Raw genomic sequence first — 14,613 nt, forward strand, 5'->3', positions numbered from 1 at the left:
GTAGTATCCAATCATAGTACAGCCTAGTGTTAATCGCTCTACATACTAGCGATCCTTAGTACTCAGACAGCTGTCTCCAAACAGAATACCACACTATTCCTGTGCTACCCAAATGCAGGTGACTTCAAAAGGACTTCACAGACCCTGAAGACTTTCCTGCCAATATGTGACCCATGTTCTATAGACATGCGCAAACAAGTTCTAAATGAATTTAGCACTTTTTTGAGTGATATCTGATACTGTAGTGTGATATGGGCCCAAGAAGACCCAACAAACTTCACATAAAGTAGACAGTGAAAGTTCCCTAATGCTCAGGTCCAGTGCAGAGAGAAATAAAAGAGCAGATAGAGTATTGATCAGGAGGTGAGGCGGAAATCATTTTGGGGAGGAACTTCCCAATAGCAATCACAGTGTGATGGATTCAATCACGGTGGCTGTGTCAATAAAGAGTGTTTGAATGGGAGCTCCCACTGTGGCACTTGGCCACAAACAAAGACGGATTAACTGCTCTGCCGTCAGTCTGCCTGCATCTGGGACTGCACTGGAAATACAATTAACAGCAGACATCTCTCTGATGGCCTTCCTGTGTGACGCACGGGCACACAATTACATCGCCAGCCACAGCTGAGGAGCTTCACACTCACTCTTTGGGTATGTGTGCCTTCGAGACAGACAGACAGACAAACAATGTCAGGCTTACGCGCAGTTGGTAATGCACAAGTGGCTCCAACATGAAACATCAGTAATGTTTCAGCATAGATGATAGAATGAGGTCCCCACCTAAACTTCTCTCAAATGTGGCTTAAATGCAAAAACACGTACTAGGTCACCAACAATGGCAAGGCAAATCGCCACAGATGCTGAAATCAACAGTTGCACGCTCTCTATGCCTCTACTTGTGGCCCTGAGGACCTGAGGATAGTGTCAACTGAGGCGCACGGACATGCGTAAACATGTTCCAGGCAACCTGCCTTCTCCTTTTTTCTAAATGTCAACCACAGAGCTTGCATGAGCATGCACATGTTTACATCATTTCCCAGAGTAAGCCTGAGTGGCTGACTATGTTTAACACCAACTGACAAAATATTGGAAAAAGTGACGAAGGAAAACATTTCTTTTTCCCTGCCTTAAAATGAAATTGGAAACACATTTGTCCCTACTCATTACAAATTACCGCAATCATTCCACTATTGCTCTAGATAATTATGCCTGAGAAACTCCTTCCCGAAACAGTCCTTTGAGTTCCATCACACCCTTTCCACTTACCTACGGCAGGTGCGTCATACTCATCCCCCAACAGGATCTCAGGGGCAGAGTATGCCAGCGAACCACAGCTGGTAGTCAGCTTCTTGCCTGGTTGGAACTTGTTGCTAAAGCCGAAGTCTGTGAGCTTGACGAGGCCCTGTTTCTCAAAGAACACCACGTTCTCGGGCTTCAGGTCCCGGTGCACCACGTGGAGTCGGTGGCAATAGGAGATTGCGTGCACAATTTGGGCAAAGTACTTTTTTGCCAAGTCCTCATTCAGGCCTTCCTCATGCTTCATGATATAGTCAAACATGTCCCCACCATCTCCCAGCTCCAGGATCAGATAGAGCTTGGTCTGGGTGTCAATGACCTCATAGAGACGCACAATGTTAGGATGCTGCACCAGCTTCATGCAACGTACTTCCTGAAATAGATGCCCAGTTGCCACCGTGTCCAGCTTAGTCTTGTCGATGACCTTGACTGCCACCTTTTCGCCAGTGAAGACATGGCGTGCCAGCTTGACCACAGCAAAGTGCCCACGTCCAAGGGTTTTGTCCAGGTCATAGAGTCCGGCGATCTTGCCATCATAGCCACGCTTGAAGCCTGCCATTGCCACCTGGCCCTGGCTGGGAGGCGGGCAGGTGAAGGCCCTTGGGGATTATGCAGAGGGGGTCCAGCTCACTTCAGTCCATACGATACTGACCTCAAGCCCATGGTGACGGGTTTCTGTCAGAGAGACCGGAGATTGGATGAGAACAAAAAGTATCCATCATTACACTTACACATCACAATTATGTTTTTAGATTCTAGAAACTATTACAATTCCAAAAGCATGTGTAATTATTACTACATTCAATTATAAAATCTGGACCAAGAAAATTATGCCAAGTTAAACACACTTTTTCCCCTTTAATTAAGTCCTGTGTTTCAACTGTTTTTTTTTTGTGTATAAAAAAAACAACAAAAAAAACAGTTGGAGCACAGTACAGTGTGACTGAGCATCATGTGGTCAAGCTACCAGCAGCCTTCAGCATGGAACATCATAGATTTCTATCGATTTCCTCTTGTTAGGGAAAACAAAAGCCATGGGCCAGGCTGTCAGACCGGGTATAGGCACAGGAACCATTTACCAAGAACACTAATTCAATTTATGTGACACAACCCACAGCAACACAGACATGACTCAAGAGTAAGGCTGGTATGTAGCCTTAGGTCTATTTCTATTTTCCTAATTCTACATATTAATGGGACAATCATGATGAAAATCAAATATCGTCTAATTCTCAAGCAAGGAGTGGCACAGAGACAAGCTGTTGGGATGCTAACATTTCATTATTTTAGGGATGCAGTTAACTGAACACTAAAAGGTAATGCATGCAAAGTGTGTGACTGTAGGTCACTATACAGAGATTACGACTAATGGGTAAACTAGAAATGTGATGTCCCCAATTATGTGTTCAAATATTGCTCTCTGGCAGTAAAACAAACTTGGCCAAGCTGTGCTGTCACTGAGTATGCAATATCCCCACACCTGTTCCCGTCATCTCATCAACAGAACCTACTCACTATTTTGGAGCTCCTCAAATAAAAGGCGACGGTATGATATTTCATAATTAAACACTGTCACAATGTAGCTTGCGAAAGACAAATGCAACATTGTCGATTCAAACATTCCAATATTCACTTCCCAATACTCATTTGGTGGTTCAAATTAATATTTGCAAACCAAATGTGAGATACTGACCACTGATGGTCATAAACAATTACCTCCAAAAAAAATGCTAATTACACAATACTGCGCGAGTTCTGTAGCGTGAAATGTAGCCACAAACAACGGGTGTACGGTTCAGTTAGAAAATGATATCGAAAACACGCCGGAAAAGGGGTTGTATCATAACGTAGATACTGAAAGAATACGCAGCACGGTCAACAAAAGATCTGGTTGTGGCAGTCATAAGCCTACATTAAAATAAATAAAAAAGTGCACATTTACACGTCATTGGATTTCAAACAGAAGACTGTCTTAACACGTTGAGGGCATCTATCCGACTAGTTGTAGGCAACCAAAAGCACGTCATAGCGAGTAACATGACATGATGACAAATAGGACAAAAACACACAATAACGTTAATGTCATTAGCTAGTTGTCTGGGTAGAAACAGCTTTGCGATAGATCAACGCACTCACATCAACTGTGGATGACCGTTGAGGCCATCATAAATTAGGCTGAGATAGACAATACAGCGCCTAAATGTTGCTACTAACACCTGCCAGTGTGGACCATGGGCTCGACATGCCGTTATGTTAACTTGAATCCATGCATCCCACCTGCAATGTTAGATTTTTAAACAGCACCGTTAACGTAATGGATGCCAGCTATTGTTAGCCTGGCGTGCATGAATTTATTGGTTTGTCAGTCATTAGCATATAATACGAATATTTAACATGTGTCCAACCAGATCAAACGGCTTGATGACCAAAACTCCATAATATAACCATTAACTGTAATACGATGCATTTTCCGCTCATCTTGAACGTAGGATAGCAACTTGCTAACAAGCACAGCTATCACAATGACAGCAATCACACCAACGTTAACGGTATCCTTCGCCTACAACAATCTAATAACAGGGGAGCGATTTAGAAATGAATTTGAATAACACGTCATCCAACTATCGATCCGTTTACAACTTTACATGTCTTAAAACAACACATAGTGCAATCCATGCTTATAACACTGGATGCCGCTTACTAAGCAGACAGTGTTAGCACGCTAACATTAACTTCAGTGGAATCGTTCACTTCAGTTACGTTCCTGCATCCTGCCAATGTTAGCCATCCTATCGCTAAATAGTTAGCGAGCTACAAATGTGGCTTGTGTTGTATTAACTGGGCTAACTTTGGTAGCTTGCTATCGCTAGCGAACTTGCTAAATGTATTCTATATGAAGTAAGTTAACGTTACGGTCTCCTATTATGCAAAACCAAGCTTACTTTGAATTACTCGGTATATATACCAGACAGAACTTTCCGACCCAAGCATGGTCCATGCAGCAATAAAGTGAAAAGTAAAAGGTGGATTGCAAGACGGTAACTTAACGTTAACTGTTACGTTAGCTGACATCTGTGCGCTTAGCCATCAGGCTAACATTGCCAGACCATTCCCATCGAAGGGATGGGCATTCAAATAACTATCTATCTGAACAGCGATAGTTGATCACTGGGGTCCAGCTGGTAAATTATTAAGATTAGTGCCAACTGCAAAGATGGATTTATCACCCATCAGCATCTAACGTTAACATAATTTGCTCGGTAACCTAGCTATTAGATATAACGTTGCGACCTAGCAAGCTAACCGACCATAACGTCGCTCAATTGCTATCTGGCTAGCATGCGTTAACGTAACCCTTTAACCCATTTGATGTAGCCTTGGCTTGCTAGTTAACGGTACTTACCACTTACTACGGCATACATTAAAGCCTCCCCGAACAGCTACTATGCACCTGGATGCAAGTGAGCCGATGCGCGCCCTTCGTCGCAACCCTGTACACCAAAGAAAAGCGTGAAGTTCACCACCCCAACATGGGTTACTTAGGCGCCACTGAGAGCTAGTGTACAATGTTGATAGAACTGCAACTCTCAGCGAATTAGCTCTCCTCCCATGTAACAGCTGCGGCGGCGCAGTGAAACCCAGCCGCATTTTGCTTTGACGTCAGTCTTGTTGTCAATATGCTAACTGACATAAGCAAGAATAGGTGTCCAACTTCTCTGTGGCCTATCAGTGCATTACTTTGCAAGTAATGAAGCCTTTCTAATCTTGCTCAAAAAGGTTAAGTGTAGGCCAAAACATATCTACGCTCCTGTATTGTAAGTCAATGCAACGAAGCTGGTTCTAAAAAACTATTCCTTGTAGGTGGTGTGTAGGCAAAGGCGCCTAGGTTAGGCAAAGGCCTGATTATGTAGGTCTATACAACAGGCATAGCCCATTATATTAATGTCTTAATTGATTAATTTTGAACAGAAATTCGTTTCACTGTGAATGTACTTATTTTTGAACAGAGATTTGTTTCAATCATTCGAATCACATTGTGTAGAAGTAGCCCACCCAAAGTATGATTTATGCATAATGTTGCATTGAGGACTGCAGTGGCATATAGGTTAGGTAGTCTGAAAGGGATATACATTAAGATTAAAGTCTGACAGTTGACTTTTTGACCATGTGTCATCTAGCCAATATAGGCTAATATTATTGAACTGTCAGAATGATATGATATGATACATAGGCCACAAATTGAGAGAGGTTAAAGATGATGGCAGATCAACATGAGCACAAATGCAATGTAGGTCTACTCCGTTTGCTCATCTCCCATCTCTATCATTTGTTTAAGGACATAATTGTTGGAGTTTGACATTGCACATTGACCATTTGTGAGAAACAATGCACAACAAAGGCACATTATCCAATGGTGTGGTTGGCAGTAGGGTCAAGCACATCTTCATGCAGTGATATGTAGACCTAAAATGTTTTTTTAATTACATTTAAGGGACTCTAATGGTATCACACAGGATGCAATAAAACAACTGTTATCAGTTTATAGAAAACCTGTATTGAGCAGTCATTCTAAAGGATCGGCACTGTTTTTCACCATTCTCACAAGATATACAGTCTTGTTTAAGTATAATTCAATAGTGTCATTTTGGCAAACATGTTGACAGCATCAAATACTAGGCTAGTGTGGGTATTTGGATACAGCCAGTCTGCAATGTGACTTGAAAATGGTATTATTCTGACACCTTGTGGCCAAGGTGTGAAGAATGCCAAAATAAATTGATCCAGTACCAAGTGAAAACCTTGAATGGGTCAAGCCTGTCAGGGGCGTGAAGTTGTAGGCTTTCTAACAGGTATCTCAGGCCACTCCATAGAATCGTCTGCTCTATTTAGCGTTATTAGTGACCAGCATAGTGCTCTCTACCATGTGATGGGCAGCGTTTAGAGCTCTGCTTGGGATGAGATGATAGTGATGGTGTTCAGTGGAGTACTACAGCAGATCTAAATCTAACATCATATTTACAATTTTGCCAGAAGTTAAAACAAGCATATCTAGAGGACTTCTCTCTGCTCCAATTGGCCATAAGCCTATTTGTATAACAGTAGGCTTATACCGCCTACAAACGTTGTATACAACAACACACCTAATATGTGAAATACATTGTTATCTCTATTACCATTATTACAGACTGCATACAGTAGACCTACTCATAATGTGCAACATTCAAATGCACCATAATTGCATAAAGGTCAAGATTGCTGTGATTGTGATCTCGCGGTGTTTGCTTACGAGATCTGTCACTGTTGTGGGAGGAGACTTTCTACATCGAGCTAGCTAGAATGTTTCAGATTCGCCAAATGAAGCATATTTTCTCACTGTCCCTTAATTAGATAAACATAACGCCATAACTAATGAAAACGTAATGAATGAAATACGTGATATTCTCTAAAAGTAGGACAACGAAACGTCGCCTGACGACGACATTGCAACTGATTGAAAGTCTTTCTTGACATCCTGTCGCTGGAAGGAGAATCTGAAGCCATCGGTGGTGCTGCCGTAGCTTGTCTTGACACACTGTAGCCGCAGTGAATTGTGATTATCATTCCACTCATAGTCATATCGTGGTAAGTGTGGCATACCAGGTGATGTATTTAAAGCGTTCCAATACGAAAACGGTCGAATGGAAGTTTTTGCTTGCCTGTCATTGATTCCCGTCACAGCTACCGTTTATGCTACTAGAGCACACACATTAACCTAAAATAGATAGCTTCTCCATGTCTGCAGCAGACAGAGGTTATTAGCTTTTTGATTTAATGATCTTGATACGTTTCCCCTTGTATCAAACCGATGTGTTTATTAAGAACCTGTCGTAGCCAGTCCATTGAAGGCATATGTTGCATCAAATATCAAACTTTCAACTTAATGGAACATAAATGCTGCAGGGGTTAGAGGCATGCTATGCCAGGAGGCATGTGTCTGCAGACCGACATGCCTCTTTAGTGGCATGCCTTTTCTTTGAGCCTACTACAAGTTGTCGATATGTTTAGGCTCCACACCGATTGTCCAGTTTACGAAAGCTTGTCTTTCAACATTGTATAAAAGGAGATGCGACTAACCTTGTCGTAGACCTCAGATTGCAACAAATTATTTTGGTTAATTATAGGTTAAAGGTTAACAGCTTTGGTTAATTATAGGCCTAATGAAATGTTTACTGGTAAATCCTCAAAGTTAGTCTATCTTATGAATATCCCACGGGTATTCTGGGTGCCATTAAAACACTTAGACACATACAATCATAGTCTAGTATGCATACAATAGGCTAATTGGATGAAAGGCCCCATATTCCCAGTTGAATATTTTGGTTCCAGGCCTAGCCTTGTCTCCAATTTATTCATGCCTTGATAAAATTGGAATGATTTAACCATGTCAGAATACACACAGACAGCAGATTGCCGTTACTTGAGTAACAGTGTAGGCCTAGTTGGAAATATTTTTTATGATTAATTCGTTTCTGAGTTCAAGGAATTTACATTTTGATTATTCAAATTATTTTTAAATTAAGCAGATAACTGTGCAAGTGCAAGCCTTTTGGTTACGTTGTGTTATTTGATGTCCTTACTGGTGCAGTGTCATTTGGAAATGTTCTCATTCTGAGCAGGGAACAAAGAGTGACATTGTGCATGCTCTCCTCTGCAAGAGAACAGCACTAGAGCCCATTTCTCATCTGTCCCCAAGAGACATCACACTCTGTAGAGCTTGGACTTTTTGTTGTCCATTGCTGGTAAAGAGAGTGAAACAAGAATGGACGTAATCCACTGATGCCACCTCACAATAACGTTTGCATAGGTATTATGGGAGCTTTTGAGTTCTTGGTGTTTTTACATCTTCAGTTCTGTTTCAGATGTTCTCACTATTGGATATGGCAATGGGCTTTGTCCTTGTTCACTGTTTTTAATGCCATGATCCTTAAAATCATCCACTGGCTTTCTTTGTTTGATTTGAAAAGAATGCTTTGTTGTGGTCACTGGTCAGACTGAAAAATAGGCAAGCAGGAAGAGATGTAGTGTCTCTCCACAGCTGCTATTAGAATGCAGTGGCCTCATCAGGCTATGTTCCTCCCCCACTGTGATCTTCATTGTTCACAGAGCTAACACTGAAGCATATCCACAGGGAATTGAGCCCTTCTTGTTTGCATGAGACCAGGCCACTCCATGCTTTCATATCTCTTCTCTGTCTGCTCAGTATGGCATGGGACTTCAACAAGAAGAGACATTTCAAGGACATGCTCCTTAATTCCCCCTAGTCATCTATAGCTCACCTAGACTGGAAATTTGCATCTAGTGCTTGGAGGGATTTTACCTTGTAGGAAACTGAAAAGGTGGCGAACATGCTCTGTTGTATGTCTTGATTTCAGTATTCTTGTAGCGATCATTTCCTGTATCCTTTGTGGTTGTTAGTGTAGAATACCTTATCCTACCACTTTAGATGCTCCCTGGCTTATTGGGATGGCTGTAATACCATTGTGCAATGTCAATGTATAGATCACAGTCAAATGATCGAGCTCAAAAGAGATGAGGATGTAAATATGCATGTGTTGTTTACAGCTTTGCTGGTTTACTTCAGCCATATAGTCAGGAAACGGTAGTGCCTGTAGGCTACTTATTTAGAGAAAACATATGCCTTTGGAGGATTTGACCTTCTTCCCATATAATGATTTGGATTAACTGATTGACTTTTACGGATACTTTATCCGCTTTCTGCTGCATATTATCTATTTATTTTTTTTGCTTATTCTTTACATATTTAAATGACATTGGGGTATCTGTGGGGGCCACTGTTTTTCCAAAAAATGACAGTCTGTCTTCTCTCTAGGCAGTTTTCATTATGGAATGTTGGGAGTGACTCAACATTTCAAACCTTGCATGTCTAAGAGAAATATCAGACACCCACTTATTGCATGTGCTGGGCTGTTGCCTGCTAATATCCAAGTTGCCATTTTGCATCACTTGGTAGTGAGCTCACATCCCTCTGGTTCTTTCCTGCAGAAAGAAAGATTAGCACTAATATATCCAGCAGGGTGGAAACTGCTGTCCTTGTTCTTGATGACTGAAGGGTAATGTTGCCTCTGCCTCTCCTTTGAGGCTGTTCCTATGAAACAAAATACCACGCAGCTGAATCATGTTTTCATTCCTGTCCAGAGGTATTTGAAGACCTGGGTGGCATTCAGAGTTCAGTATAATCAGTATAATCAACCTTTGTGAGCGCATTTTGATGAAAATATATCACATCCTGCAAAAGGTGGCCAGCTTGGTTAGAAGATATGATTTAAAAAAGAGACCTGCAGAAGACAACTGTGCATGGATTTTATAGATTTCCTTCTTACAGCGCCTGTGAAAAAGATTTTCTACACCAAAGGTGAGGAAATACCAAGTTGAAACACATACACTATTTTATGTGTTAACTCCTTGCACCTGACGGATTACATATAAAAGACCAGTTATTATGGGTTTTATTTTGGCATCGAAGCTTTTCAAGAATAAGTGATAATGCCAAGAGGGAGAGAGAGGGAGACGAGGGAGTGAGCCAATCTCCTTGCTAGTTAGATCAGCAGAAAGCTAGATCTTTACCATTATGGTCAGCTTTTGGACATTGTCAGATGGAATTTAAGACGGATCCTTGCATACCTGTACACACTAACACATTCAGTGTTATTTTCCATGCTGCACAAGCTTTCACTGTGGCACAGACTATAGAGTCAAAAGTTTCATCTAGCCAATAACTGATGTTCTGAATGCATCACGAGCAGCAAGGCCAATGCACAACAAAAGCAACATCGTAGAATAATGTTAGAATAACTTTCAATTTGTTTTAATCCATGTAGTGGTATGAAATGCTTTATGTTAATGCAGATTTACGGAGCCCGCAAAGGGACATGGTGGGGATTTATTTAGAACAATACTGTTGCGTTCTCTCGCAGTGCTTTCACGTTCCCACGTAATGTTTTTGCGACCAAGAGCTTTACTGCACCAGAGTTTACTGTATGTCAACAATATCGCAAAAACTACTGGTACCATTTTCGTAAATTTTGGAACTGGTCCAACTCAAAGGGAACTTCAGAGTATTTTCCATATAGTAGGCTAGCCAACTCAATGTGCTTGTAGGTTAATGAAATGGGCTATATTATGAGGGAACATAAACTTTATTGCGAAAAACATTGTGAGGGAACGCAAAAGTATTGCGAGGCTGAGGGTACACAAAACTATTGCTCTAAATAATTCCCTACCATGAGATTGGCTTTGTGAGATGAGTGAATCATTTTTGGCCTGTCTTATCCTGGGAGAGTGAATCGGCACACTGTATTCAGTACTGGCTGACATTTAGTAATGATTTTTTTTAGGAACTTTTTTCCAGCTCCCAAGGAGGAAGGCATTGCCTCTGCATTTAAGGACGTAAACAAGCTGCTTGGCTAGTTCGAGCAATTTGTCCGTTGGTCCACCTGCAAGGGTGTACCTACTTTACAAGTCCTCAATCCCAGTTACTGCTCACCCAAACTTAAGTTAGCCTGTTTTGAAGGATTTTGGAGTACTGTATTTTGGAAAGCTGATTTTCAAAGCGATATCATGCTTTCTTGAATTTTATTTGTAGTATTTTCAAAATACAGTATTTCATTTTGATTAATGTATTTTGTAATGTATTTTGTATTTTATTTTTTAAACATTTACAATGAACACATTTGGTGTTTTATTTTTGTGTTTTCAAAAAGCATTTTGCTAGCCATTTATATGCCTTCATTCTTGAGCTATTCCAGCTGTGTCACTGGCTGTCTGTGTGAAGGTGACCCTGTCCTTGCTGTGTGTTCAGGTGGAGCGTGCGTGTGTCCGGTGGTGATGCCGCTGTGATGCGTGCCCTCGGCTGCAGGATGAACGTGGCGGCGGTGCTCAACGGGCTGCTGGTGTCCGTGGTGGCGGCGCTGCTGTGGAAGTACGTGCGTCTGAGCGAGACGGCCGCCCAGCTGGAGGAGGAGCTTCAGCTCACGCGGCAGTCCCAGGAGGTCTCGCAGGTGCGCATCGACTACCACGCCGCCCTGCAGGCCCTGCAGCAGCATGGCACCCGCATGGTGTGCTCGGGCAAGATGCACACCGACCGCATCTGCCGCTTCGACTATCTCTGCTACTGCACCGAGGCGGAGGAGTTTGTGTTTTTCCACGGCAACTCGTCAGTCATGTTGCCTAACCTGGGCCCACGCCGCTTCCAGCCAGCCCTGCTGGACTTGTCCTCTGTGGAGGACCACAATACGCAGTACTTCAACTTCCTCGAGCTGCCCGCGGCTGCCCTGAAATTCATGCCTAAGCCGGTGTTTGTGCCTGATGTCACGCTTATCATGAACCGTTTCAATCCTGACAACCTCATGCACATCTTTCACGATGACCTTCTGCCCATCTTCTATACCATGCAGCAGTACACTGACTTGGATGACGAAGCTCGCCTTGTTTTCATGGAGGGCTGGGGAGAGGGTGCCCACTTTGACCTGTACCGTTTGCTAAGCAGCAAGCAGCCTCTCCTCAAAGAGCAGCTGAGAAACTTTGGCAAGCTGATGTGCTTCACAAAATCGTATGTGGGTTTGTCAAAGATGACAACATGGTACCAGTATGGATTTGTGCAGCCACAAGGACCTAAAGCCAATATCCTGGTGTCTGGGAATGAAATCCGTCAGTTTGCTAAAACAATGATGGAGAGAATGAATGTCACAAGAGAGGATCGCCCTGAAGATGGCTACATTGTGGTGTTCAGCAGGTCTATCAATAGGCTGATACTCAACGAGGCTGAGCTGATTCTGGCTCTAGCCCAGGAGTTCCAGATGAGGACCGTCACCGTGTCGCTGGAGGACCAGTCGTTTGCAAGTGTCGTCCAAGTTATCAGTGGGGCGTCCATGCTAGTTAGCATGCATGGCGCCCAGCTCATCGCGTCATTGTTTCTGCCACGGGGAGCAGCTGTGGTGGAGCTCTTCCCGTATGCAGTCAACCCTGAGCATTACACCCCTTACAAGACTCTTGCTTCCTTGCCTGGTATGGATCTCCAGTATGCAGCTTGGAGGAACACCATGGTGGAGAACTCCGTGACATATCCCGAGCGACCCTGGGATCAAGGCGGAATTTCTCACCTGGATAAGGAAGAACAGGACCGTATTCTTGCCAGTCAGGAAGTGCCCCGGCATCTGTGCTGTCGTAACCCAGAGTGGCTCTTCCGAATTTACCAGGACACAATGGTGGACATCCCATCTTTCCTGGCCACCCTCAGAAGGACTGTACAGATCAAGCCCAATGGGAAAAAGGCCAAAGCTGCCAGCACTGTTCACCCTGGCCGAGTCCGGGAGCCCAAATGTCAGACCTCTGTCCAGGCTGCCAATGAGGCCAAGCTGACCGTGTCCTGGCAAATCCCCTGGAACCTGAAATACCTAAAGGTCCGCGAAGTCAAGTATGAAGTGTGGATACAGGAGCAGGGGGAGAACACATACATGCCTTACATTCTTCCACACCAGAACTACACTTTCTCTGAGAACATCAAGCCCTTTACTACATACTTGGTGTGGGTACGTTGCATCTTCAACAAGAACCTGCTGGGGCCCTTTGCAGATGTTCTTCTTTGTAAAACATGACCTAAACCTGTCTCTTAATGTTGTCACTGTTCGATTAAGTTCAATAAGAAACAGACAATCATACATCGGGGAAAAAATATGAGTTTGATGTCTGTGCTTTTACATGTAGGAGAATAGCGGGACAAAGAGAAAGGTCAACCGCATGGCACCATAGCTTGCTGATCAAAGAGGAACTTGCTGAGGAGGTCAAAAATCTTTGCCTCAGTTTAGTGACACAAGATGTTTTAAAGTATGAACAAGGCTTATTGAACTATTTATTTATTTTAAACTCATTTGAGGCCTTTGCACTTTCTCTTGAGGTGTACAGAGTATGGTGTCAGTCCTCACCTTTTGCTTGTAGCAATTGGTTTGATTTCATTGGTTATCTACAGAACATGCTTTGCAGTAATTAGCCAAAAGAGGAAACAAAGTGAATTTGTACACAATGAAAAATATGTGAAGTCTATGATATGAGCATTTAAATATCAGTGTTGTGAATGGCCTTCTGCTTTTGTAATTGTTTTGGTGAACATTTCATTTCTAATTGAATTCTTATCCCCTTGTTTTAGAAGAAGTACTTTATAGGAACAGTTATTTTGGATAATGTTACATGCAATTGCTACTGAAAAGGGGAGCACCGAACCGAGTACTTGTTCGGTCTGTCAAAATCATTCTGTGTTGGAGTATAGTATAGTACATTTTAGGAGATTTGCATTGGATTTAGACTGAAGATGTCAATGACCTTAACCATGTTAGCTACATTGTATTGAAATTGTTGCATCCTTGCGTGGACTTTATGTGTTAAAACTGCCACAAAATGTGGAGATGGCCATATTGAAGCAGAATTGCAGGTAGGTGAGAGGCTGTACTGAATACTAGTGATAAAACCTTGAATTGTTATTTATGAATACAAATATTTATTTTATTATGTGTGATCGTATAATACTTTTTGCTTTGTATTACTGAGTCCCTTTAATGTGATTTGTTGACCGTGAAATTAAGGAATGGGGTTGAAATGTGGCTGTATTGCAGGAATTGTTTATGAGATTACAAGTGGCCATTTTGCACATTTATACTAGTTTTCTAATAGCTCTGAGAAAATACTACTGTTTCAAGGTGGCAGATATCAGCACAACTGGACATGCTTTTCTGAAATGAGTCTGACCCTCAACATCAAAGATGGTGAAGACATTAGAAGGCAGTAATTAGTTCAAATGCTTTCACATTCAGTATATTTTGATATTTTGCTTTATTCATTTCATGACCTCGGGATCTTAAATCTTGGAGCTGATAAACTATTGTACTTTGGATGTTGTAGATTGAGTTTAACTGACTGGAGAATTCAAAGTTATTAATGTACTTGTAAATGTTGCTGGTCAAAACCTTTTTTAAATCAAATTTTCTTAAAAATTTACCTGAATAAAATGTCCGTTTTGTTTTGGTTCGTTTAATTCTGTGAGAATGTCTACATCTTTCTTGATTAAATGCCAATGTGATGATAAATGGTGTTGGTGAATGTAAACTTGATAGTTTGGTATGGTTCATTCATACATGGCATAGAAGATACTGTATCTTAATAGAATAACGAGCATCTTATGTAGAATGGCCTGAATCGATTGTGATTTAAATAGTTAGACATGAACATTTGTTGCAAAGGTATGGGTTATGGGAACAATATGATGAG

At 42.0% G+C, this 14,613-nt stretch overlaps 2 protein-coding genes across 2 annotated transcripts in view; one reads left to right on the top strand and one right to left on the bottom strand.

Moving 5' to 3' along the window:
• snrka (SNF related kinase a) overlaps positions 1-4,896 on the bottom strand; it is a 30,457-nt gene extending 25,561 nt beyond the window's left edge. The window contains exons 1-2 of the mRNA XM_062539626.1: positions 4,700-4,896; positions 1,267-1,971 (exon numbers count right to left, since the gene is read on the bottom strand). Coding sequence (XP_062395610.1) covers positions 1,267-1,855 — 589 coding nt within the window. The 5' untranslated portion in view covers positions 1,856-1,971; positions 4,700-4,896. The remainder of the gene's footprint in view (positions 1-1,266; positions 1,972-4,699) is intronic.
• Positions 4,897-6,637: 1,741 nt separating this feature from the next.
• Positions 6,638-14,432, top strand: pomgnt2 (protein O-linked mannose N-acetylglucosaminyltransferase 2 (beta 1,4-)). The gene is made up of 2 exons (XM_062539630.1): positions 6,638-6,918; positions 11,156-14,432. Exon 2 carries the CDS (start codon positions 11,193-11,195, stop codon positions 12,948-12,950), a length of 1,758 nt encoding a protein of 585 aa, XP_062395614.1. The 5' UTR covers positions 6,638-6,918; positions 11,156-11,192; the 3' UTR covers positions 12,951-14,432.
• The last annotated feature ends 181 nt before the right edge of the window (positions 14,433-14,613 follow it).

This window comes from Sardina pilchardus, chromosome 6, assembly GCF_963854185.1.
Source record: "Sardina pilchardus chromosome 6, fSarPil1.1, whole genome shotgun sequence".
Classification (NCBI taxonomy): Eukaryota; Metazoa; Chordata; class Actinopteri; order Clupeiformes; family Clupeidae; genus Sardina; species Sardina pilchardus.